Source organism: Falco naumanni, chromosome 6, assembly GCF_017639655.2.
Source record: "Falco naumanni isolate bFalNau1 chromosome 6, bFalNau1.pat, whole genome shotgun sequence".
In the NCBI taxonomy this organism is placed as follows: Eukaryota; Metazoa; Chordata; class Aves; order Falconiformes; family Falconidae; genus Falco; species Falco naumanni.
In genome coordinates, this window is record NC_054059.1 from 5140749 (window position 1) to 5166144 (window position 25396).

At 37.8% G+C, this 25396-nt stretch overlaps 1 protein-coding gene across 4 annotated transcripts in view; it reads left to right on the plus strand.

The window, feature by feature from the left end:
* RNGTT (RNA guanylyltransferase and 5'-phosphatase) overlaps positions 1-25396 on the plus strand; it is a 189228-nt gene that overhangs the window by 109307 nt on the left and 54525 nt on the right. For all 4 annotated transcript variants that reach the window (XM_040597832.1, XM_040597834.1, XM_040597831.1 and 1 more), the window contains one exon: positions 17880-17980. In XM_040597832.1, coding sequence (XP_040453766.1) covers positions 17880-17980 — 101 coding nt within the window. The remainder of the gene's footprint in view (positions 1-17879; positions 17981-25396) is intronic.

Consider the following 25396-nt stretch of genomic DNA (forward strand, 5'->3'; position numbering starts at 1 on the left):
AGATATGAAAAAAGTTTGTATATTGGCTCAGGTTTGTCTGCTTTCTTCTTCCAGAGTTGTTCAGTGACTGCACATCAAACATTTCAGTGTTCACTTGATGGATGCTGGTGAATTGGCCCCATGAGGAGCAGTTCTCTTTCTTAAGAAATTCGATTTTGTCTTTTAAATACATTCTACATTTGTTTGTGGAAAAGCTATGCTTAACCACTCTTTCTGTTCCCCCGTCATTGCTTGTAGCAATGTTAAAAGCTGCTAAGCCCGTTGATGCTTGTCTTTGCAAATGGTGGTTGTCATTTACCTCCTCCCCTAATTCTCTGCACCTTCATCTGCTTGCCTGCTCAGAGCACAGCTACATAAACAGTTAGTTTCATGTTTGGTGCAATTAAAGGAGAGGAAACATTTAAGAGAAGGGAGAGCAGAGAAAATGACAGAGATTGGGAACTGTCTGAAACCCTTCTGCCAGTAACAGAATGAAAGTTCCCTGCCAGCAGCAGCAAAGTGGGAAGGTGTTCTTCACAGGAGTTGCCCAATCCCAGTATTCAAACCGGAGAGGTCGTCTTGCATGTCCAATTGACATTTGCGTGGTCGTGCTCTGTAGAAGGGGGTAAAAAAAATGTGATGTGGCTGACACTATTGTTTTGTTGTGTTTTTATATTGGTTACAAGGCAAGACTAACAACCAATATCAGAATCTGCTTTTAGGGTGAGAATGATGCTCCCTAAGAAGGACAGCAATTAATTTTTACAGCAACTGGAGTTTTTTGAGTGTCTTCTTGTAAACACAGCCTACACTTTTTTCCCCTTTAGCTGCAGTGCTAAGGAAATAGCTACCCTGTTAAATTTAACCCAGATCCACTGACTTACTTGTTCCTAAGTTAGAACGACAAGGGTTAATTTCTCACAGAGTGGGCACTTTCTCCTTCAGCATGCTGTGTTTTTTCTTCTTCAAGGAGTTTTCCCTTCTCATTATCCAAATTACTCTCCCGAAAATGCAGTTTTATGTTGTATTAGTCTTGTAGCAGACTTGAAAGAGAAAATACGTACTGGTTTTTTTCAGTGTACATTTTTTTCCCACTTTGCTTTTTATCTCCAAGCACGTCAGCTTGCTACTTGCAAAGTAAAAGCACTGCAAAGCACATGCTGAGTTTTGTTGATTTACTCTCATGTTGTATGAATGTTTTCTTGTGAAACTAAGGTTGTAAAATATGGAGGTTGCTATTTTAATCTACATAGCTAATGATGAATTTATTATGATTAAAACTCATAATTGTATAATTATATATTAGAATATGTAGTCAAAAAGTGTAGTTTCTGTTGTTTCTTATAAAATATTACGGGATTCAGTATTCCAAGCAAGACTCATGAATATTTAATTCAAGGAGATTTGTAGCCCTGTAAAATGTAATAAGCTAGCCTTTAATGACAATTTTGTGTAACATACGTTTGGCAACATGTAGAAAAAATCCTGCTGGCAATTCTCTGCATCATCTTTCATGCGTATCTGTTCAGCTCAAGGGGCTTTTTAGCTCCGGAATTAAAAAAAGAAATTAGACTATGTCTGAAACCAGCATGCTGCAATTTCTTAGTCTGTACTTGCACATTTCTCCTTATGTTCACATTAGCTTAAAGCTCTAGCCCACTGTTTGCCTTTTGATGTAAGGAAGGGTTTGTCCTTTTTTTTTTCAAGATTGGCATTCCTCAAGAAGTATTTTTGAATATATTTTTGCATGTTTCTATTTAGGGCTGGTAGTTTTCATTAAAATCTTCTTGAGCTCAAAGGTGATTTGTTGAAATATTATTCCTGGTATACTGATTATCATCATAGCTTAAGAAAAATGTCAACAAAATCAGTGTTGAGACAAAGCCTTAAATTTACAGGTTTTACCTCCTGCAAATGTGGTCTCTACACTGGTGAATTACCCAACTTCCAAATCAGGTTATTGTAGTGAGTCAGCCAAGAGCACTGCTGCTCAGTTCATGGAGGTTCCTTTGTTACACTGGGATGCTTCTGCTGTCAGACTTCAAGCACTGAATACTTCCCGCTGATCCAACCCAACTTTTATGAGATTTCTAGGTGCCTTTGATCACAAACTAACCATCCACAAAGAAATAAGTCCTCTGAGAGACTGACTTCCCTCACTCTCTGGTGTAAATTCAAGTGACTACACTTAAGCTTGAGTTGGGACAGAGGTAGTAAAAATGAAAGGACAGAAGGTGAAGAGAGATTGGGGTTGTTGGGCTTTGAGAAATGAGAGAAGTTTTAGGCTGGTATATGCAAAGCTTTAAACATGTGAAATGTTTAAAGACATTGTTATGTAAGACATAAACAATCAATTTCATAAACCAAGTGATGCAATGAGCACTTTGCACTTATGCAATGAAAATTAATGTTTCCTCTTGACATCACTGGTTTCATGCAATTAAGGATTTTTATCACAGTGAAAGTGTGAAAGGAAGATTAAGAAGGAAGATGATCTTCCTAAGACTCTTTCAAAGATTTGTTCTGTCATGGGGGGAGAGGGGAATAATAATAAGTATTGCTTTAGGAGACTAAAAGAAAAAAAAAAAAAAGGGAGCAGGGCCAGAAGTGCTTCTGTATTATCTTGGTTGTCCCAACAGTTTACTTCAGACTCATCCCTTTATCCATGTCAGCGACTTCTGTAACTGTGAATTAAAAGCTAATGCCTTACACAGCCCTCCGGAGATGAATTTGGATACAGTAATGTTAAGCATACAATGGAAAGATAATATTAACATTTTAAATTTGAAGTGTTATCAACTGTAGGATAGTTCTAAAAAGGTTATTGTTTGTACACACAGAAAGCATCAGCTAAGCATTGTCACAGTATCTAGCAATACAGTTGTCCAAAATTCTTCTATTGTGTTTTCTAAATTTCAATTAGTGTTGACTGAAAATAATATAAATCAGCTAATAAATAAAATGGAACTAATATTGCTTCTGCCTTTCACAGTCCACACTGTGGCTTGTAGTTGCAAACATTACATTTCTGTTAGGTATATTAGTACCTAATTAGATCTGAAAGAATAGCAGAAAAAAGAAGTGTTAGTGGTCTCCAATGTTCTTATTTAAGGAGTGTGTGAATCTTTCAGGTATGTAGTAATATAATGACTTGAAAAGGAGTATATCAATCTGAAAATATAGACAGCACGGTATCATCTTGTATTTGTCAAGGAAGCGCCTAAGTACCATATATTCAGTGAGGAGGAGCAAGTGACAGCGAGTGCTCTCCTAAATGAGGTATGTAAACATCTGTAAAGCTTCAGATACTCGTCTTCCTCCGTTCACCACATGGGAAACAGGTGCCTTTTGGAGAGCAGCTTTATTAAGCACCTACAACTCCCAATCTCTGTTGTGCCTACCTTAGCACAGTCTTCAATGATTATTGCCGCCTTAAAAATAATTAAAGGTAGACATAACCCTTGGGCTCAGTGCCAAGCTAACTGCTGGAGTTTTTAGCAAGGATTGTGTTGAAGTCTTTAGGAAGAAAAGGGTTTGCTGAGCACACGAGAGGAAGAGGCTGACTGTTTTGGGAGAAAGGTTGAATAGAAATGAAGGAAGATTGATTTCAGTCCGTATTTCACAGGGTCTTTTGGAGATCGGGGTGAAACACTAATTTAGCCTAACTCTCATCGGCCTTTCTGGACAGTTGTTTTAAGCTATTTAGCTTCTTATCTCTGAGTTTATTTATCTGTGTTTCTAGAGAGGTGGGGAATTAACAATGTATGGCTGTGGAAAAGTTATGTAGACTTGGTCTTTTCCATTATATTAATTTCTGCTTAAGGCTGTTAGCGAGTTGTGAAGCTTAGTTTGAAAGAAAATTTCACCTGCAGAAGTAAGTACAATAGTATTCTGTAGTCACGTGGTTAAACGCTGAGGCCGTCTCTGTTCAAGTTAGTAATCCAAAGTGAAATAAAGAGAATGAAATAAAGCAACAGAAGGCAAATTGAAGTATCTTGATTGTTCTTCTTATTGCGTTAATTTTTCCTGAAGACTTGCACAGCATGTATTTAATGAAGTTATAAATACTAGAAAGTGGAAATTAAAAAAATTACAAGATAATCAATGGCAATATAATCTAATATCTTAAGTATCATCCATGGACCATCACCAGTTCCTTTGACCACAGGGACTGTAGTTCTGTTGTCAGGACATTTCTTCTGTCACAAAGGTAGGAACGAGTATGTGGCTTTTCAACAGTTGCCTTAGTTTGCCAAAAGTAGAATTTAAAATCTAAGACAGACACAGTTTATTCCATTGCGGATCATATATATATTAGCCAACAATTTGAAGCCATTTATTTTTTTGGTTTTGCTTCAGACCAAATGTTAAGTGTTTCTAGTTCCAGATCATAATATTAAGTGAAAGGACAAGGACAAACAGAAGTGACCAAGAATAGGTTTCTGCTGCTTACAGTAATGTGCAGTGGGGTGGCGAGCAGGAAAAAGCAATGAGTAATTTTGTGGCTGCTATGTTCTGATTGCTATAAACATGGATTTTTGGCTGTGAGCTGAACTTCATTTGTCAAATATTAATAGGATTAATATGTAAATGACATTAGTTATGAAGAAAATTTCCTCATATTTTTCTTCTTGCTTAATGGAATATTGTGAAAAGCTATTAGTATAGTTGTGAAACAAGATGTTTAATGAAGCCGGAGGTATAAAGCTAAATTAAAGTGCAAGAGCAGAAGACATTTAGCGTGATGCTTACTAAAGAAGTCCAATATAAATCTTGCATTATCTTGAAGTTCAGAGGCACTTTTGGAAAAAGCAATTGAAAAAATCTATTAAAATATTAACAGATTAATTTCTGCATACAGGTTGCATGACCTTCTAAACCTGATTTGCATTCAGATGTTAAAATCCTTAGTATAAAACATAGTCTAACACTATTTAAATGAGTGCGTATTAGTAGCGTATTTTGCTTTTCAGTCTGCTATGGCAGTTAAGCTTAGTATTTCAGAAGTAATTTTGATTATAACCTTTTTCTTTCTACTTCATAGCTCCAGGTCACGTTTTCATAACAGACACATTGTGGTTTAGTAATATTTTCACAATAAAACCTACTACTTCTGGCTAACCAGTACTAATGTATGAAAAAGTATCATTCCTACTTAGTCTCTCTAAAGGAAAAATGTCTGGAATACACCAGAGTTACTGTGTTTTAGAACATGTGTTAATTTTACTTGTTCCTTATTTTGTTTTTTAAAGTGGAGGAATGGAAGAATTGACACAAATTTGCTTGACTACATGGAGTTAAAGCAGCATGGTGACTTCACTGTCAAATAATGAGTTATTTAAAGCTTTATCAGGAGTTGGCTCTATCATTTGGGCTTAATTGTGAATACAGAATGATTTGAGCTTCGCCAAGGAACCTGTCTTTTCCCTATCTTTTTGAGCCTTTAAAGTTATTGTCTACAGATCGGCTTTCTATGATGTGATAAGATTACACTGTATAATGTTTGGAATTCATTAACAATGTTATTTTCAAGCTGATCAAATATTTATTGAACATCAGAGTGTCTCTGTATTCTGATCAAATCACTGAACCAGGCAAAAAGCTGATGTTTAGTCAGGACTGCAGCTCTTTGTTTGTTCAGGTGGTTTGAATCAGTAATTTAGGACTCTAAGCATAAAAATCAGCATTTATTAGTTTATTTTCAGTTAAAAAGTTTTTTTGAAAAGGACAAATTTGCTTTTTTTGGTTGTCATCTTTTAGTTAGGGCATCACGGGCATCTGTCCATGGTTAGACACAGGTTGTGCAGGGCGAGGGACTTGATACAAGGTGTGTAAACTGCACGAAGTTGGAAAGCATTTGGATCGTGTTTGGGAGTGGCACAAACTTTGCAGCCATTTTGTGTTCTTATGTATTTTCCATTCAGTATTTAGATTTTTCTGTTTTCTCTCAACTATGAAAATGCCTTTCACAAATGACAGGTGTTTGGAAAGTACTGGTGTTTACCCAGGAGTTTTTCTTAGCCTGATCACTCTTAGGAGTACTTAGAAACCACATCTCCCCATCTTTCCTTTATAAATATAGGGACAATCGACTCATTTATAAAAAAACTGCCTGCTTTAAAATGTCAAGAATTTATACAGGAATTATGTCGAATTCTACAGGGGAAAAAAGCAGTACTGACTACATTTGGTTTGATTTTCTAAAGAAAGGAAACCTAGTCATCTAAGACACTGAGTGCCACTGGAGAGATTTCATTGAAGCACCTTTTCTTAGCGGGATCTATACAGTCAAGTAAAATGCAATGCATCTTTCCCTTGCTGACCTGCGTTTGTCAAAGTTTCATCTATTGCATTGATGGATAGAAGTTTCTTACATGCCTCTGAATTCTTCACACTCTCCAGACTTGATCAACCAATATAGTTTATACCTCAGCTTTAGCATCTGATTGTTTTACTGCTGCTTATAATCATTTTGCACTGCTCCTAAATGCATATTTTAAGTGCCCAAGTATGTTTCTCAGCCTTCAGAAATAATGAGCACTTAAACATTCAGTTCAGTGGCAACTACTTAATACAGTTTTGTAGGCTCAAAAGCCCTGCATATAAATAATCTTTCCTATGCAGTTAAAAACATAGGCTGGGTTTTTTTATAAAAGACATTCTAGAAATCAACAAGTAAGTTGTCTCAACTGGGTTCATAGGTATCAAACATTCTGCTAATACTGCAGAATTTCTCTAAACTATTTGTAGGAAAAATGCTTTTTCTCGGGAGCAGTGCAGTCACAGTTATGCTTCTAATCGGAAACGATTTGAAAAGTTCTCATCCTTAACAAGCATGGTTAGCTCACATTAGTCCCGTTAGCTCTTAAAAGGCTAAATAATACTTTCTAAGCTGCGGAATTATGCTGTAGAACTTGATTTTAATGAGGCTGGATTTTTTTCTCTGTGGTTCAGCTATTTCTTTGTGAACCTGGTTTGGCATCTTTGGATTTACACAATGGATGGCCGAGTGGTACTTTGCAAACAGTACAATGGTTGTCCTAGGAAGGAGATGCCTGGCAAGGGCAGGATGGGATGATAGGGACAGTGATGGTTATTTCTAGCTACCTAAGGAGTGGAGCCAGTTGAAAACTAGTGTGGTCAGTGTCTGTGGGATGCCCAAGGACCCTTCATGTGCTTGGACCCCATCTAAGGGTTCACTTTCTGACTCTGAGGTATGTGGCATGGCAAATCTTGACCTCTAAAAAGATTTCGGTGTGCGACAGATAATCAATTTGGCCAGCTCTGATGTATTTTAAATAACAACCAAATACAATTGATTAATGCAAGAGTAAACAATCATATTTTTCTTTTACTGTCTGATAATATTTGGTCTTAGTATATAGTGTTGTCCTGGTGTTTTTTCCTTTTAGTCACTTTTGTGCATCAGTCTTTGCAATCACACACCCTGTTTTTTGAGCCTGGAGGCTTTTACTCTTGGACCTAATTCTCCTTTGTCTCCTAGGTCATCTTCATTCTCTGCGCATACAATGCGTATCTCTGAAGCTGATTCACTAGTCATGAGTGACCACCACTAAATGCCATAAATGCCATCGTGTACAGCATAGTTTGTCTTCACCTCCAAGGATGTGAGTTAGGGATGAATCTGCCACTCGCAAAGCAGTCTTCCCAAATAACGTTTGCCTCAAACTTCGGTAGGAAAAGCTGGACTTTCTGCTTCTCAGCTAGGGAGTGTTGTTGGGCCCATGATCGAACTAGTATCTCTTTCTTCCAGTTCTCAGTGTCATGCTCAATATACAGCAAGAACAATCATTAATCACATTTACCCATCAATGACCAAGACACTTCTGGTGCCACATTCCCTTTTGCTTAGCTTTTTACCAGGCAAAGAGAGTACATGGGGAAGAATGGGGGTATTGCAGTGATGGTCTATGGGGGATGTGGGGAGGATATAAATTGTCTGTATGGATGCTTTGAGGAACCGAAGGAGCTGGAACTGAGAAGAGAAGCTGAAAGCAACAAAGGCAGGATACTTTAAGAAGCTAAGAGTCACAGTTTAACTGCTGGTGGGATAACTTATTTCTTGAAGTAGATTTTAGTGTCTTATGTTTGGGTATTTTTTCTTTTTTTTTTTTTTTTGTGACAGATAAAGAAGTATGTTACAGTGAAAGTTTTTAATTATAGGGTTTGATTTTTTTTTTTTTTTGTGTGTAGTGTTTATGGTCATGTTACTATTTCTAGGTTTTTCAGCAAATTTACCTATTTTCCCAAAGGATCAGTCATGTAGGCTAACTTGGATCGTTCGGTCTTATGACACTGCTTGAATACAGCCAGTTGTGGGCTGTATATCTAGGAGCAAGTGTATAAAGTCCCAGCCAAAGGCATGAATCTGAAAAGAATTACTTCAGCCTTGTCAACAGCTTTCAGTGCAATGCAAAAGAATACAAAGTACGTCTACACTTTCTTTTGTATACTGCTGTATACATAAGCAGTGAAAAGAATATTGGAGTGGTAGGTTCAGTTCTGTTGCCTAGTCTTCTAAAGGCTTTTGTGAAATTACACCGTGAAGATATGTACATTAGCCAACTGGAAAATTACCCATCAATGAGACTCAGACTTAGTCATTTTATCTTACAAAAGGAAATTACACGGAGAGCTGAGCTTTGGTCTAAACTAAGGCATTAACAAGACTCGGTGTAGAAATAAGCATACATTTTTGAGCACATGTGTAAGAAATGGCCATGGTAACTTGCCTAGATATGTTGCGATTTCTTCATCACTTGGTATCTTTCATAATGGTACGCTGTAACTTGAATAGGAATTATAAACTTGATATAAACATTACTGTAGTTTGGATAGGAATTAAGAGCTTGATCTAAATGTTATTGTTCAAGTTTCTCTGTCCTGTGAGCAACAGAGCTGACTCACTGAGTGCAGTAATGGTTTCCAGTCCTAAAAATCTATGAATATACAATTGAGTCAATAGTAGCCTTTCATCTTCTGGTTTCTTGATCCATTGATGTGACTTGTTCACATAATCTGTCAACAGTGTTAGCAACTTCAGTTTCTTCAGCTCATCTGTGTCTGAGGTCTAGCCTGAAATGATTGGTTATAATAAATCCATTTGGTTCTTTAAAATGATCCAGGGTCTGTAGTGCAAGAAAATAAAAACACATTTTGGCTAATCATTCTGTCTTTATGTTTGCACAGCTGAATGCAATTAGATTGCGTAGGGCAGCAGCTGCCCTATGGATATTAAGAGGCCTCAGAATTAAGTAGACCTCTTCAGAGAAAAATATTTAACTGTTGTTTTGAGTGGGAAAGAGGAGCCAATGTGTTATTATAGGTTTGCAGTTGATAACTTTCTCCTTTTGAGTGAAAAGCTTTGGCTTGATGTTGAAGACAAAGTTGCTTGCAAACAGTTTAATTAAAACAGAGGAGAATACTGGTAATGGAAATAGATGGCTTTTACAACAGAGCAAATATTTCTTTCTGTTTGTGAACCTTAAGCATTCTAGAATGTTTTTAAAATGCTCTTAGTGTCTTCATCCTGGTAGGTAAGTCTGTCTAAATATTAGGATATCATTTATGTAATGACAGAAGTTTCTTCTTGGTGTTAAAATACAAAATAGCAAGGTAGTTTATTTGAAACTTAAAATTATTGAAGAAGAAAATATACTTATTTTTATTAAATATATTTAACATAAATATATTTATTTTTATAAATATTATAAATAATTTTTACAAATATAAACCATATTATTTATGTATTAATATGTATTTTTCATGTTTGAAGATACTTAATTTGAATTAGTTGCATTTTCAGTGTGGTTAAATGCTAGTGATATTTGCAATGTGGCAGACTGTTTGGTGATTTAAAAGAACTCCAATAGGTTCTCGGTAGCTGTCTTGGCTAACGCCATCCACCTCCTGCCCCATCTGCCCCTACTCCCCAGTGGTATTCAACCTGCCATGTCTCTTGGGCAAGCACGGTTATTCAAACAAATCTTCCCTGACCCTTCTGTGCCCTTTTTTCAACCTTCTTTCTGAATCGGTGTGTGTCTGCAGCTGCCGGCTTAGCAGCCCTCTAGGTATCTTGCAGGGCTAGGTCTGACCGCTTTACTGAGGGGACCTACAGCTGGCGAGGAGCAGCACTGTGCCGTTCAGGAGAAAAGAAAGCTGGGATTTTTGCTGGCTTCCTGTCATTTGGAGGTGGAAGGGCTGAGGGAGGATGTGGAGGAAGGGAAATGCAAGGTGGCCTACGTTAGGTTCTGCTGTATTTCAGGAGGCTGGTATTTGGTAAGGGTCAGGGAGGTAGATGGAGCAGGGTGAGTAGGCTTTGTAAGCTAGTAAGGCACCCTTGTCAAGGAAATCATCTCTTCCTCCTTTTAATGAGGCATGGACTTCTCTTTTGGTCGTCCTAGCACCTCTTCCTTTTCAGTAATGAACCATTTGTTATATCTAGACTTGCAGCTGAAGTTACTCAGTCTTCCAGGTGGGTGTCTTCATGGTGAGTCAACAACACCCCACAGCCCAGACTGCCTGCCCAGAATGCAGTCCCAGAAACGAACCGTACTCTTCCTCCTACAAAATACTAAGCAGCAAAGTCTATCCCAGTGAAAGCAGCTGTTTGGAATGAAAATTCATCCTCATTATGGGCTGCTAACATCCCCATTTTCCAGGCCTTCAGCTTTCTGCTGAACCACCCATTGAATGCAAATGCTAAGATGCATGGCTTTAGGCAAAACAAAAACCTGCCTAGGAGGAATATCTGCAACTATCAAGAAACCTGCCAGTAAAAGTTCAGATAACAGAGTTTGTTCTCTGAGGCCCTGCCTTTCTCTTGACCTGCAGGGAGAGGAAAAAAGAGTTGCCCCCTCTACGGGCAGCTGTGGAGGAAGGGGGCTACTAGACTCAGTACTTTTGGGACAGGGCAGGGGACTGGGGTTCAACATGACCAGCAACCCATCAGTTTGCCCTGCAGTGCTAAAATGGCCCATCAGGGTCTAGCAAAAAACCCTGCCTGTGGACCCACTTAAGCCTGTGGAATCGAATATGAATTTAGGAACCGCTGAGATTCAGCAGCCTGCGGGCGGGTGCCAGAAGATGTGCTTTCTGCTGTCTTGTGTGATTATTGTGCATCCCAGGGTTTTGGATGTGCACCTCTGAGTTCTAGGTTAACTCGTGTGCTCTTGCCTGAAGTTCAGGATCTCCTTAATAGGGGTACATTTGCCATGCTACTTCTGACCTGTCTGTTGTCCCTGGCCTTCAGGCTCTTGAGCTCAGGTGATACTGACTGATAGTGCTCTTGTACACTACAGCACTCTTCAGGTTAGTAACCTCTTGATTCTACCAGTTATGCTGCTGCTGGAGAAGCTCTTGGTCCACTAGCACAGGCTGACAAGTACTAACTGGCCAAGCTCAATATTTAGGTGTCTGAGGTGGTTGACACTGCTGTTGGGTGAAGCCCTGGGTGGAATGGGAGGCTGTGAAAAAGAGGAATGCTGAAAAGAAAGAGCTGGGATTCTGCCAGGAGAGACTGTCCACAGAAGGCAGGGCATTTATAATACTACTACTGCTACTACTACTACTACTAGTAATAGTACAAAGATAGAAGAAAAGTTAGGTAGGTACTGAGTAGCTGGGTTGTAAAAATTTGAGGGCTGGGGTTTCATAGCCAACCTGAAGGCACCGACGGCGTTATTTCTTTAAAGTAGCATTTCAGGATGTTGCAGAATATCTTCGCAGCTCAGGTTCGTCTGTGCTAGGTAGGTGCTGGGAAGCCTTGCGGTGGTACAGCCTTTGCCTTGGACTCTAGCGTCAGTATTGCGGGTTGAAGTGCATTAGCTGTGTCCCTGAAGGGAAACATCAAATTTTGTTTTGTGTACGTGGAATCCAATTTGTGTGCACCAGAGCTGCCCAGCTATCTCAACTGACATACACTAAGTAGGAACAGCCAGGGGATTTGCTCTGAAAGTGCATTACTTTTGCAAACTAAAATGCTGTCAATATGGCTACTAGAAGAACAAGTGTTCAAAGAGAGATTACAGTTTGTAGAATAATTTAGGCTGGAAGGGACTTCAGGAGGTCATCTAGTCCAGTCCTTTAAAGCTTTTTGAGATAGTTTCTGATTTGTCATTGTACATTTCTGGTGTAGAGTTCTTACTTCTGTGGTTAGACTAGGTTGAAAGGTTTCAGACTGAAGCATGAACTTTGTATTTGAGATGATATGGGACCTGGTGTGTTTTAGAAGTAGTCATGTACACGCATAGTTGTCAGGGGGTGGTGGTGAAGATATCATTGCTATGAATGCTATATTTAAAATGCTAGGGAGTAGTTTGATCTCAGACAGATTGCTTTACATTTTGTTTTAGAATTAGAATGTAGAATAACTTCAGGCAGAACAGGTCTGCAGTATGCAGTGATTCATGTAAGGTGAAGTTTTCATATATTTAACAAGCAGAATGCTTGTTTGGCTCCAGCTCGTGTTTAAAGAAATTGATTTAGCACTTAGCATTCAAGCTCAAGAACTTAGTACTGCTGTACCGTGTGTATGGACGCACCCATTACAAAAACTAATCTCCTTCTCAGGTATTATTAATGTGACCTTTGGTTGAATTCTCACTTTAAGCTAGACTTCTGTGAATTTCTGGTTTTGGTAACATGGTAACAGAAGTCTGAGAGGGCTGTGTAACTTGCTCTTAATGTGAGTTTAGAGGTCTGATTGCTTATCTAAGCCATTGTAACTGTTTTGGAGAGATACCTGTAAACTACCTGTTACCTTTACCAGGTGTTCAGTGTTAACAAATTGCTGTGAAGTGCGAAGGGTGCTGTTTGAAAGTGGTCAAAACTAAGTGTAATAGCCAAAAGCGTTTGTTTATTGCCATTGCTTTCTAGGTTAAGATCTCTTTGGCTAACTGGAAGTGTGGTGCAGATAATTTTTCCTCAGTTTTTCTATTAATAGGACAAAATTTTAGCTGAGGTGTGTTTCACACTGTTGGTTCTAGAGGTAAAGATAGGTAAGTCCATCTTAAAGAATAAATACTTCCCTACTCTTCTTCAAGCAAGCCAGCCAATTAATTTTATAATTCAACTTGAATCAAAAACTGGATCCAGCAGTACAATTACAGGTATGCAGATCCATCCTGTCAAAAAATTTGTTCTTCATTACTGATCTTGTAATAGTTTTTCCTGTCGGTTGTGAAGTTGGTTTCGTAGTGACTTTTAGGACAGTGTAACTTCTCAGTCTTGAAAAAAAGAGTTTGAAAAAATCATATAGTAGACCTATGTGGAAAATACACATTGATGTCTAACGTTATGAGGGTAGAAAATACAACGCCATTTAAAAAAACTGAGAGTGGGAGCAGGTGTCATGGAAGATCAGGAAAGAAGTAAGACCTGTAAGCTTGATGCCTGTACTGGACAAAGGAGTAGAAACAATAACAAGGGATACTACCTGGATAGTATCAAGGGATGATACCTGGATAAACATGATACAGTTGGGAAAAATCATATGCCTTTTTCAAAGGAAGGTTATGCCTCTCCAACAACGGGATCAAAAATCATCTGAGTAAGGATAGTATGGTATTCTCTGCTAACACTTCCAGAAAGCCTGTGTAAAAGTTTCTAACAAAAAACTCTTGAAGAAACTAGAGGAGATGTGAGACTTAGAAGAAAAGGTTCTTGCACAGATAAGTAATAGGTTAAAAAGTGGGTGTCAAGGCGTGGGGTACAGTTTAGGCCTCACCAGGGAGAGGAGTCACCCGTACTGCGCATAAGCAAGTTGGAAAGCTGAGTGAACCATAAAGTGAGATTTTCTTGCTGGATCAGCAAGTGTTGGTGCTAAATGTGGAGAATTACAGTAAGCCCTTGCAAGACTGGGTGGCTGAGCAACAAAACAGCACATAAACTTCTGTGTAGGTAACTGCAGAGTAATGTACATAGAGAAAAAACTTTTGTAACTGCACATGTAAAATGATAACCTCTGTACGTATTTCCATGCGTATAGAAGCACATGAAATTGTAAGTAGCATAGAAGCAGTGGGGTTTGATTGTTCAGCATCTCTTTTAGTAAGAGTCTAGGGAGTGCAAGTCTTTGAAACCAACAATAGCTGGTTCAGAATAAAAGATGTTTTTTCTTGCAGCGTAGTCAGGTTGTACATGAAACATTATGCTGCAGGCTTAAGCAGCTGGTAGAAGTTTACATGGTCTTACCGGGGAGCTAGATGAGCTCACGCAGGGGAAACTGAAAATAACTAAATACGTAGGAATCACATTTGAATCACATCCATGTCAGGAAGTTTCTGAGCTTGAAAATGGATAGTCTCTAAATATCATATATGATTGCCCTGTTTTTCACCTTTCCTGAGCACATGCTGTTGGCTGTTCAGTTAGAATTAGGATGCTAGAGCTCTAGTAAGGACTTTCTTAGGTTCCTCTATAGATTTTCCTCAGGATTTCAGTGCCATGACTGAGAGAGATAAGAATTCATTTCCTAAAGGAGCGTCTAGCATTTTAAGGGTTTATGTTCCAGGCAGAAGTAAATAGAAATAAGAAAGAGTCTGTGATCCTGAAAGAAGCCTGTGGCCCTTGCTTAAAGGCCTTTGAATTTTCTCACCTTGCTCAGAAGAAACCTTGATCTTTAGTTTTCCAGATGGGGTATGTTTCAATCCTATTTAAGGCTCCTGTTTACGGCTGGAAGGAAATATTTAGTACTTGTGAATGCAGGAGCAGTCTGAATTTACCTTTTGGACCCAAATTACAGGATGTTTTTTGATTGAGACTAGTATTTCTGTACAAAAGAGAAAATCTCCTCTGTCTTGAAGACTGTTAGCCTCGTTTTATGTTCTCTGTAAAGGAATGATATGTAGAAGGATGGCTTGGAGCCTTATATTAAACCAGCTGAGATTGCTTTCTAAAGTCAGTTAGACTGGGTCTAGTCTTAATAGCTCATAAGGTCACAAACACATGACCTAGTGCTTAAAAAGGCATTGATTACTTGAATATATATTAATAAGTCTATCATTGTAAACACTCCAGTAATCTTGCTCAGAAGATTATCACAAGTCAATAAATTAGAAGCCATGACACACAGAGGAAAATATGCCTCTTTTTTATTTATGTATGATTGACAAATGTCACTGTTATGGAATGTTTGAAGACCTCACTCACGCTAAAAGACCCAAGACTAACCATTAAGATGAATCTTCTGTTCTATACAGCAAAATCAGTACCTGTTCCAACAACTTCAGCTACTCAGCTCTGCCCTGTGTTCCTTCATACTTGCTGTCGCGGTTGTTTCATAATTTAAATTTTCACTGTCTGTGCAGAATTTATTGCAAATCAAAGTGTTCCCCATAGTTCTCTTTTGATCTAAGTAGTAAATACCTAGTAGTAGTAATGGTCTCTGGCCAAATTAGAAACTGCAGATGAGAGAGAGTGACAAATAATGTCTTTGAAAACACTGTATTTTGTCCTGTTACTCCTGGGACATATTTTATTAATAAAATTTACATAGAATGTAATTCCATATTCTTCCTATCTCAGATATAAGTACAAGAAAATGGCAGGAAAAGTTAACTGAAAAAGAAATTCTAGTACCATCTACCTTTATTGTAATTCTCACTTTCAATGCATGCAACCAATTGAATATATACTAAAATAGTAAGTACTTTCTGTAAAATTGAATGTAAATACTTCAAAATATATATAAATACATTATCTGTGTATAAAGAAAGTTATATAAAGTGATGATCTGAAAAGCCTAAATGCTTTACTGAACATCATAGTTCATATATTCTGCTTTATCTATTTAATATCAGATAGTATGTATGGCATGAGTCCTTAAATGTTTTTAAAAACATACAGCACAATAGCAGATTTTTAGTAAAGGAAAGAACTGAGAAGCAAGATAAACTTCATTACTATAAGAATTTAAAGAGGACATAATTGGAAAGTTAAGATATTTCTGGTGAATGGAAAAGAGCCAGAGAAATCAGGGAGGGAATAGCAGGATTGTGGCAACTAAAGGAGTATTTTTTCAATGCTGAAAGATTTTCTATTTTTTGTAAATTGCCTAAACAATACCTTCCTAAATCCCATTTTGTACAGGTGTACAGGCAACTAGCTTGCTTCAAATACCTGCTGATGTTACAGCATGGAAATGATATGAAGGGGAAACAGGGTGGAAAGAAAAGAAAGAAACATAGTCTCATAGCTTTGCTGTCACACAGTATATTACTAGTTTTCTGATTGGAGTGAAATGAGGGTGTTTGATTTGGTTTGGCAAGAGATCCAGATAGGAGGTACCTTTTAAGAAAGTTGCTTTCCAAGGGACAATTTCCAACTAGAAGATGTCTGGGAAGGAATAAAATAAAAGATGTGGAAGGGGACCAGGCATAGTAAGATGTGTCAGAAGCAGCTCCTGTATGTTGTTCTAAGGACAAGGATAAATCATTTAAATTTTATTCATATGTTGAGGAGGAGAAGACTGTAGAGAAATTCAGTGCAGAGTTGTGCATGATTAGAATAGTGATTTGGGCAGGTGATTCCTGCTGATGTCTGGGACCGCCAGAACTGAACACCTGAAGCTGTCGCTTTCAAACAATCTAAAAGCTATGATCAAAAAAAAAGAGATAATATTCTCTAGCTAGCCATGTTCAAATTCCAGAAGAAACTTTTAGTTGATTATTTTTCTCATGCGTAGCAGAATTATGGCTAAAAATGTTTGGAACTACTTTGGGTTTTGAATTATGTAAAGCTTGCCTTTACTTACTGTCTAGCAAAAGTCAGACGCGATCTTTTCATCAAGAAATGATAAGCCAAAGATATACTGCATTTTTTTGGGAAGAATAACTTTCCATTCTTAGATCAGAAACCAGAAATTTCTTCATCTGCTTTTGTCACTTCAGATCTAGAACTTTTAGGTTTAGCATTACTAGATCTTGTGTCTTGCAAATATTTAGCATGGCATGGGTGCAATGTGATGCTCGCAACCACTGTGTTACCAAAAGACGCTGGACATTCCTGTGGGTTTTTTAGGTAAAATTGCATGAATTTTCTCATTGTGGATTAATAAATACCTATCAACCAGAAATTCTCATCTACATGTTATACTTTTACTTTTGCCTTATTCATATTAATACTGATTTTCTCCGTTGCCAAGAAAGGTATTGTAGTAAGGAGAGGGTTAGCAGGTTGGCTGTCACTATTAGCTGAGGATGAACAAGATGGTAGGTTAGTAAATTGAAGCAGATGATAGAAGAGACCATCAGAAACCAAAGCTCTAATTTAAGAGAAAATTGCTCTTTGCAACTTTTGGTTCAAGTATATACCCTTTCTCTTAAGCAACAGTGTTCCCTTATTTATATTCCTGTATGTCATGATGTTCTTTAATCTTTACATAACTTAAATTACTTTGGTATGAAAGAACATGCTTCTGATGGGCCTTTCTGATAGTTGGCAGTATGGTGATCGCTGTCTTTTTCATGTTGTGTCAGCCAACAGCATGAATAATAAAAATACCATTCATAAAATTATTCAGAAATGTATCTTTTCTGTATGTCCTGTCAGTATTTTCATTTGTTTCTGTGCTCTCTTATTTTTTTCATGAAATTTTCCATTAGCCAGAGAGAGATAATGAAGTATGTTAATTTTTATGTCCCTTCTCAGCTTTTTATTATATGCAATGGCTTGTCTACAATGCTAAGCAGTTTTAAAAGGGACCAGGCAAATAAAGTAGTGAAGCACAACTACATCTGTGGTAATGGAATTCATTGTTTCAGTCAATAAGTATTGTAATTCATTAGAGACAGCTAATATAGTCTGAAATGCTGAATTGTTACTTTTAAAACCAGTGAAAACCAATAAGCATAATTAAACTGCTTTTCAATTTGCTACAGAAATACAAGCCTGGTCGATGTGATGATATTTTAAAATGGAAGCCACCCAGCCTGAACTCTGTTGATTTTCGTCTAAAGATAACAAGAATTGGTGGAGAAGGGTATGTAACCTCTTCCCTTTTCAAATGTATAGCACTCATGTGAATGTCCCTTAGCAGTGAATCTCTCCTCTGATATTTCTGGGCACTTCCTGGGGCTAAGCCTTTCTATATTCTGTAGGATTTGTTTACTGAAACTATAAGCTACTGTTGTAATCTGTGTTGTACTGAAAACAATGACAGATGTTTATAACATAAATTCACTCATTCTTAAATCGAGTTTCATAAAATCTCTTTAAAGAGCTCTGTTTGGATTTGACACTACCCCTTGTGTTTTCAGAAGGTGGGCAAGCTGTACTAGCTTAAGTTTTTATATAAAATGACTATTTTCCATTGGTTTTCTGCAAAATAATAACAACCACCTATGCTTTCTTCCATTTTAGAATTCTGCAAATGACAAACTGCTCTTGTTTTCTTAGAGAAAAAGAAAACTTGACATTTTTACTCAATAGGTATTCTTTGGTATTGTCTTTAAAACCATTAAAGTCTTAATCAAAACCAGTGAGTTCTAATGGCAGAAGATATGTAAATCTTTACATTGCATCAGTTCTACGTACTGTTTGCCTAGTTAAGTCACTGTGCGTATTAAATAGGGGCAGTTTCCATGTTCAGTTACTCATATTGTGGAAATAATTAACCAAATTAATCTGTAAATAGTGTAATACCTAAATATGTTAATGCTTATGTTCCTGTCACATGCATAAGAAAAAAATAATCCTAGAAATCTGACATTTGATAAATAAAGTACAGTTCTTCCAGATAAGTTTTACTTCATCTTGCGTGACAGTTGACAGCTATTAGTAACATAAGTGCATTCATCCAACAAAAGAAAAGTTAATGAAGTACTGGGTGGAAAAAAATAATTTGCCATTGTTGGGAGAGAGGTATTTATGTTAAGTAATGACCTATGAAACAGTAGCTTCTGCCCAGTTAAACACAATGAATGAATGAAATACTCCAGATTTAACTGCTTCAGTTGTTAATTTGAGTATCCAATTTATCGCTTGGTAAAATCTGAAGTCATTTGAGGAAGCATCAGAATTATACTGATTTTGAAGTTGTTGACTAGATTTATAAAAGAAGCATCTTTAATTTTAGACTGTAAAAAGGCAGTTCCTGAGTTCTGAGCACTACCACAAATAATTTTTAGTTATATCACATATCAACCATTTCTGTTTTGATGAACTGAAAGTCTTGCTACTGGCAATGCTAACATAACAACATTAGGCTTCCTGCCTCCCCCCACCCCAGCTGAGACTAAAAGTAAGCATTGATACTGCTTTCAGTCTTTTAGGTAGAATTTTTTCTTCTTAAGTAATCAAAAAGAAATCTGGCATGCATTTGACAGCTGAGTAATACAGATGTGATTAAAGTACTGTTACAGAATTTGTGTGTTGTTTTGGTACGGTTAAGCAATATTATTTACGGAAATAGAAGGTATGCCTTTGTATTGATCTCCTACTGACAAATGAGGACCCAAAGTCAGAGTATTGATCTCAAATACATGACAGCTTGAAACAATGAGAACAAGGATTGTCTGTGGTTTCCAAGTCCTCTGTTCTGATTTACAGGCTTATCTTTACGTCTTGAATTGCAGACATATCTAAACCTATGTTACAAGTGTGTGTGATCTTTTCACAGTTTACAGCCTAGCTAGTAGTGATACAGGATGAACGTGTATTGCAAAACTCCAACCATGCAGCCCTTGTATTTATAGTTCCCTGTTCACTTAAACAGTAAAAAAAAGCATATAGGGGCATTATTTATTCAGTAGCATAAGATTAGAGCACTGTCAGCTGTTGGGCCTGTCTTTTGGATAGCAAATGTAATTGAGAACCTGAACAATTGTAAACAATCTTGTGCATTTTTCATACGAATAAAGGAGTTACCTCTAGGGAGTTTGTCAGATTTTAGTCAGTATGATTATTTTCCATTTACCTAAAATTCCCCTGTGTTTTCAGTTGTGCATTTCCATCCATAAATCAGTCTGCAGTAGTAATGTTAACTGCAAAATAGCTGTGTTTCACCCCAGATGTAGTTTGGTTGTGGATGAATGACTAATTGTTTTTATCTAGGGTTCAGTTATTTCAGTATTGATATTGGAAGGAGTTTTACCATTGAATTAAAAAGAAGGATTTGGATTATAATCAATGAACTACTTTTAGAATGAGCTTCCCTATAAAGATGAAGGCTGCGTAACAAAGAATAAACATAAAGAAAAAAAGGAACTATTGCATCCCAAAGAAAGGCAGGGTTTCTGTAACCTCAGTGACCTAGTCCTGACACTCCTGTTCAGTGCACATATTTGAAAGAAATTGCATTGTTGCACCTTAGTGAGTTACAGGTTATCAGCTGAGCCATGGTAATTGTCCCCTGTGTATTGTCGTAGTCCAGCCTGTCCAAGCATCAGGATGATGCTTAGGTTAACTCTTTTTATGTTGTTTGCAAGAATTCCAGTTTATGCTGTCTCTCAATCTCTTCTCATGACATCAATATAGTTAATTCTATTTAAAAAAAAAATAAAAACCAACAAAACCCCAAAGCAACAACATATTAAGTCAGCTAAACAAGAGAGTACTTCGTCATTTCTCTCTAGTGATACACAGCAGTTGAACTGAAAAGCCCTCACATTAGATGTGCTTTAAAAAGGTAGACCCACTTCCCAGCACTTCTCTGTCATTTCAGGTTTAGTAAGATAATGGTCTCACATCAGCAATGTGAAGTGAAGCCCTTTGATCTTATAATAGTACCTTGTATTTTTCCTAAATTGTAATGATACTCATAGAAAATAAAGTAACAGGGACTTAAGCACATCAACTGCATTTCCAAATGACCTACAAGTTAAATGACCTTATCAGAAGAGACTGTAGAGGGTGTGTAATTGCGGTGTGCAGTATCTCAGTTACAGTACAGAGAAGACTGTTTCTAAACAGTAGAGATGCTTTTTCCCAAAATGTCTGACTCTAAGAATATTTCTTAAAAAAATAAAAACCTCAAACCAACTCTGTGCCTTACTTAAATGTCACAAGTATCAGCAGAAAATGTCTACATAGTGCCAGATCTGTGGTAGCTTCCCAAACCAGAATTTCTTAAATGTCCATGCTTCCTTTTGCATTTTTTAAATTAGCCTGTGCGAGTCCCTTAATTTTATATGAATCAGGCATTCTAAAATCAAATTACAAGCAGGGTTTTGGTTTTATTGGCTTTGAATGAATATTTTACTGGGTGAATTTGATACTATTTCAAATCACCGAATAATACAAATTTTATGTAGAACCTTGAAGTATTGGAAAGAATAATTTTACTCATTTTCTAAGACAGAAATAGTAATAAAGGCTTGTTTCTTTCAAAAAAAGTAATCTGAAGTAGATATGAACTCTCTGTTAGTTGCAAGTCTATTTCTTGTATTATTATTATATCCATGTTTAAGTAGAACACCTGGGGAGAAAAAAACAAACAGTGTGTAGGCAAAGTTCTGTGTAGCTTGGGCATTGTCAAGTGATAAAGTGCATTACATTTGAGGATAGTAGGGTCTTCAGATCTTGACAGCAGGGGCTTAAAATCTTGGGTGCATTGGTAATTACAAATCAACAACGAAATACAGATACCGTGAATACAGACGCGTGAACCTTTTCCTTTTGTTAGATGTGATGTTGTCCTTTTTGTTCTATAAATTAGAAGGAGCTTTGGGGGTGGGTGGGAAGCTGCAGCTGGTTCAAAATAGCTGTGATGTTCTTGATTTGCTCTCATATAGCTATGTGTCTGTCACAGGGTGATATCCTTTTCATAAGCTAGTCTTCCTTGCCCTTCTGCTTTGAAAAAGATAATTGGTAACTAGCTGAAAAAATCACAGAAGTTAATTGAATCAGCTAAGATCTGCAGAACTGACATGATAGTTTGTTTGGCCCATGTTTTGTTGCTCCCTCCTCTCTTTCCATTCCCCCTTTTATGTGATTCATAAATTGTCAGTTTGGGCTGTGAGCTCTTTGCCTCTTCACCTGTTTGGAGAACATCCATTATCAAAGAGCACAAACTTGTTCATATGTGTGCCATCCGTCACAGAAAGAGAGCTTTACAAATAGTACCCTGGCGATAAAAAAAAATAATAAAATCCTACATTCCTGTAGCCTGCAAAGATCAGAGTCAAGATTGGGGCTGCATTGCTGTTGGGTACAGTGGAGTTATGAGGCTGAATGCAGATGATGTCACACAGCAATTATGGAACAAATAAGGACAAGATGTTGCAAATAGATGCAGAGATGCACAGTGCTGGGATGTCAGCAGGAAGAGTGCAGGTTTGAATATATTAACTGCATTTGTGGCTAGACTGTTGTTAGAGGAAGCGTGTGCTTCGAAGTTGCTTACTTTTTATAGAATTGTGAGAGTTGCAAATGCAAGTAAAGGAGTAATTTGTTTAGCTAGTACCTACAGGCATTCAGCGGTTACAAGAGTAGGTCTTACTTCTAGTTCTGAAGAAATGTAGGGGCAGGGTTGTGCACACTGATCAAGATAATATGCTATGTGTGGAAAGAATGGTGTGGTGACACAGAAAGGGGAAACACAACTGCTGCTATGGTAGATACATGCATGCGCAACTGCCACCATTGGCGTTGTGATGGAAGCCAGTAGACATTTTATGTAGGAAGTATTTATGCTGTATTGCTGCTATGAGGATATTTAAAATCTTGTAACGTTTTAGTTTTTAAAAACTGTTTTCAAAGTAAGGCTTTGAATCTAACCTCTATTTATACTCTGGTACACTGAACATAATGTTGTACCTTCCACAACTAATACTCAGGATGCTTTTGGAATTTCTAATGTTGGATTTCAGAAATGAGCTCAGTCTCATCTTTTTATACGTTCAAGTGGCAGCCTTGGGCAATCTCCATCTGTCAGATAATTATTCGACTTTAGCTACTCATTTCTCCGGATTTTTAAAAGCTTGGCCTCATATCATCGTAAAATTATCTATATGCTTGCCAAATGGAATGTAGCCTTGTATGTTTTATACACTCTGTTCCTTTTTCTTAAACTAGCTGCCATCTTAAAGTAGTCTTTCCCATTGGTCATGTCAGCCATCATCATGATTATCCAGTCTGTTAAAGATCCATTTCTATCTCTGAGATTAAGAAAAGCTCCCAAATACCAGATGCCTCTAAATTTTTCTTCTCTCTCATGCATTTCTCTATCCTGTTTTACATTTGGATGGATACATTATTCCTATTTGCCCGTGTAGCTTAGCTTTCTTCCTGCTTTTGAGTATGGAAGTTGAGGGCTGATGCCTTCCCCAGCTAAACAATATAAGGTGGTAGAATCTGGGAGAGGGGTGGGAGAAGCGGGCAGTGAAGGAATGATCTTGGGTGTCGAGATGGCTGGCTTTGGCTTTTTCAAGGAACGGGTAGGTAGTATCCCATGGCAGGTTCCCGAAAGTGCAGAGAGGCCCAAGAGAGCTGGTTGATATTCCAGGATAACCTCCTGAGATCATACAAGGACATGAAGGAAGACGGGCAGGTGTGGCTGACAGCCGGCATGCTTGAATGGGGAATTCCTGGGTCAACTCAGACAGGGAAGCGTAAGGAATATGTAAACCGTGACAGGGCTCTGTGGAGAGCATGAGAACAGAGTTTGGGTGTGGAGGGAAGGAATTCGGAAAGCCAAAACTTAGCTGGAGTTGAAAGTGAGTCAAGGACTTCTATAGGTACCTTGGTAATGAAAGGAAGACCAAGGAAAGCGGTGCGCTGCTGATGCAGCACTAGATGTAGTGACAGAAGGTACAAGAAGGGCTGAGGGTACACACTGCTGCCTTTGCTTTGGTCTTGACTGGCAAGGTCTGCTCCTGGACCTCCGAGTCCCTGAACTTCATGGCAGCGTGCAGGGAAATTAATTAGTGCCACCAGGTGAGGAAGTTCAGGTTAGGGACTATTGACGCAAACTGGACCTCAGGGTACTGGAGGGGGCAGAGCTTTGAAACTGGGGCAACAGTTAGCCCTTGTGGCAAAGATGGCCAACCGATAACTGGGCTGCAGGTACAGCAGATGGTTCCTTGTCTCTGTTCAGCGTTTGCGAGACTGCCTGTGGAGTACTGTCCAGCTTTGGGCTCCCCAGTATGAAAAAGATGTTGAGGTACTGGAGCAAGTACCGTGGAGGGCCACCCAAGGCAGCGAGGGGATTGGAGAACATGGAGAACATGACATACAAAGAGGGGCTGAGAGAACTGGGTTCACTCTGTTCAAAAAAGAGAAGGCTGCATAATACTTTATGGCTGTTTACTACTCCCTAACAGCAGGTGATAGAGAAGACGGAGCCAGGCTGCTCAGAGATGCACGTTGAGAGACTGAAAAGCAGAGGACACAAGCTGTAGGGTCTCCATCTTTGGAGGTACTCAGAATTAACTGGGTGTGGCCGTGAGCAACCCCGCTAGAGCTTGGAAGCTGACCCTGTCTTGAGCATGAGGCAGATGACATGCAAAGGTCCTTTCCAGTCAGAGTTATTTTGAGATTATCTGCAGATCAGATGTTAAATATTTGGCAAATGATATGGAACTGGTAGACATTTAGCTCCTAAATATTTTAAAGCGTTTTTGTTTTTAATTCTTCATGCTTTCTTTAATGTAGATAGATACTTTTTCAGAATACTCGCTGTACCTATATTTAATTTAGAAATTGTGGGATTGTTCTTTTGGAGACAATTTTTGAGTTGCCAAGTAAAATAACGTGCACTTTTTACAGAGAGGAATTTGACATTGTTCTTTTTTATATGCTGTAAAGGTTTGCCAGATACATAATATGAAAATTGCTTAATCTAAATACAGAAAGTTTCTATCTTCATTTTGCTGTAGCTTGAAGAATAGGTATGCTGCTCTCAGACTTACTGAAACTCGCTTGTGAGCATGCTTTTACACCAGTATAAGTTAATTTTTTAAATTATAGGAGTTACTAGAGAATATTCTTGAACATCCTGTTCAAAGTGCTTTCAATGGATTTTAGAAATTGGTATGAGCTTCTTTGAAATGCATTTTTGTGTGTAGTAAGTATTTGGTCTCCTTTGAACAAGGAGTATTTTCCAGATTTTGTGAGTATGCCATAAATGATACTTTAACTCAGAATATTTTTTCCTCCATTAATTGCCTGCAGTATGAATCAATAGTCAGTTGTTTGGGGTTTTTTTTAGTTTGTTGCTTAGTGAGATTTTATTGTGTATTTTTGTGAGTTTACAGATCGGTACATTTAAAACCATGTCTGGAAAAGAGCATTAGTATAGAATTATTACAGATCTGAAGGCTTAACTATTTTTCATGGTGTTTGGATTTAAAGAAACTTGTATTTAGGTAAAAACCCTCAGCTCAGATGACTTCCTTGCATGCTGTGCTGTATTTCAAAGAATAACAAAGCAAACTAAGAGGGGAAAAAATTATCACCA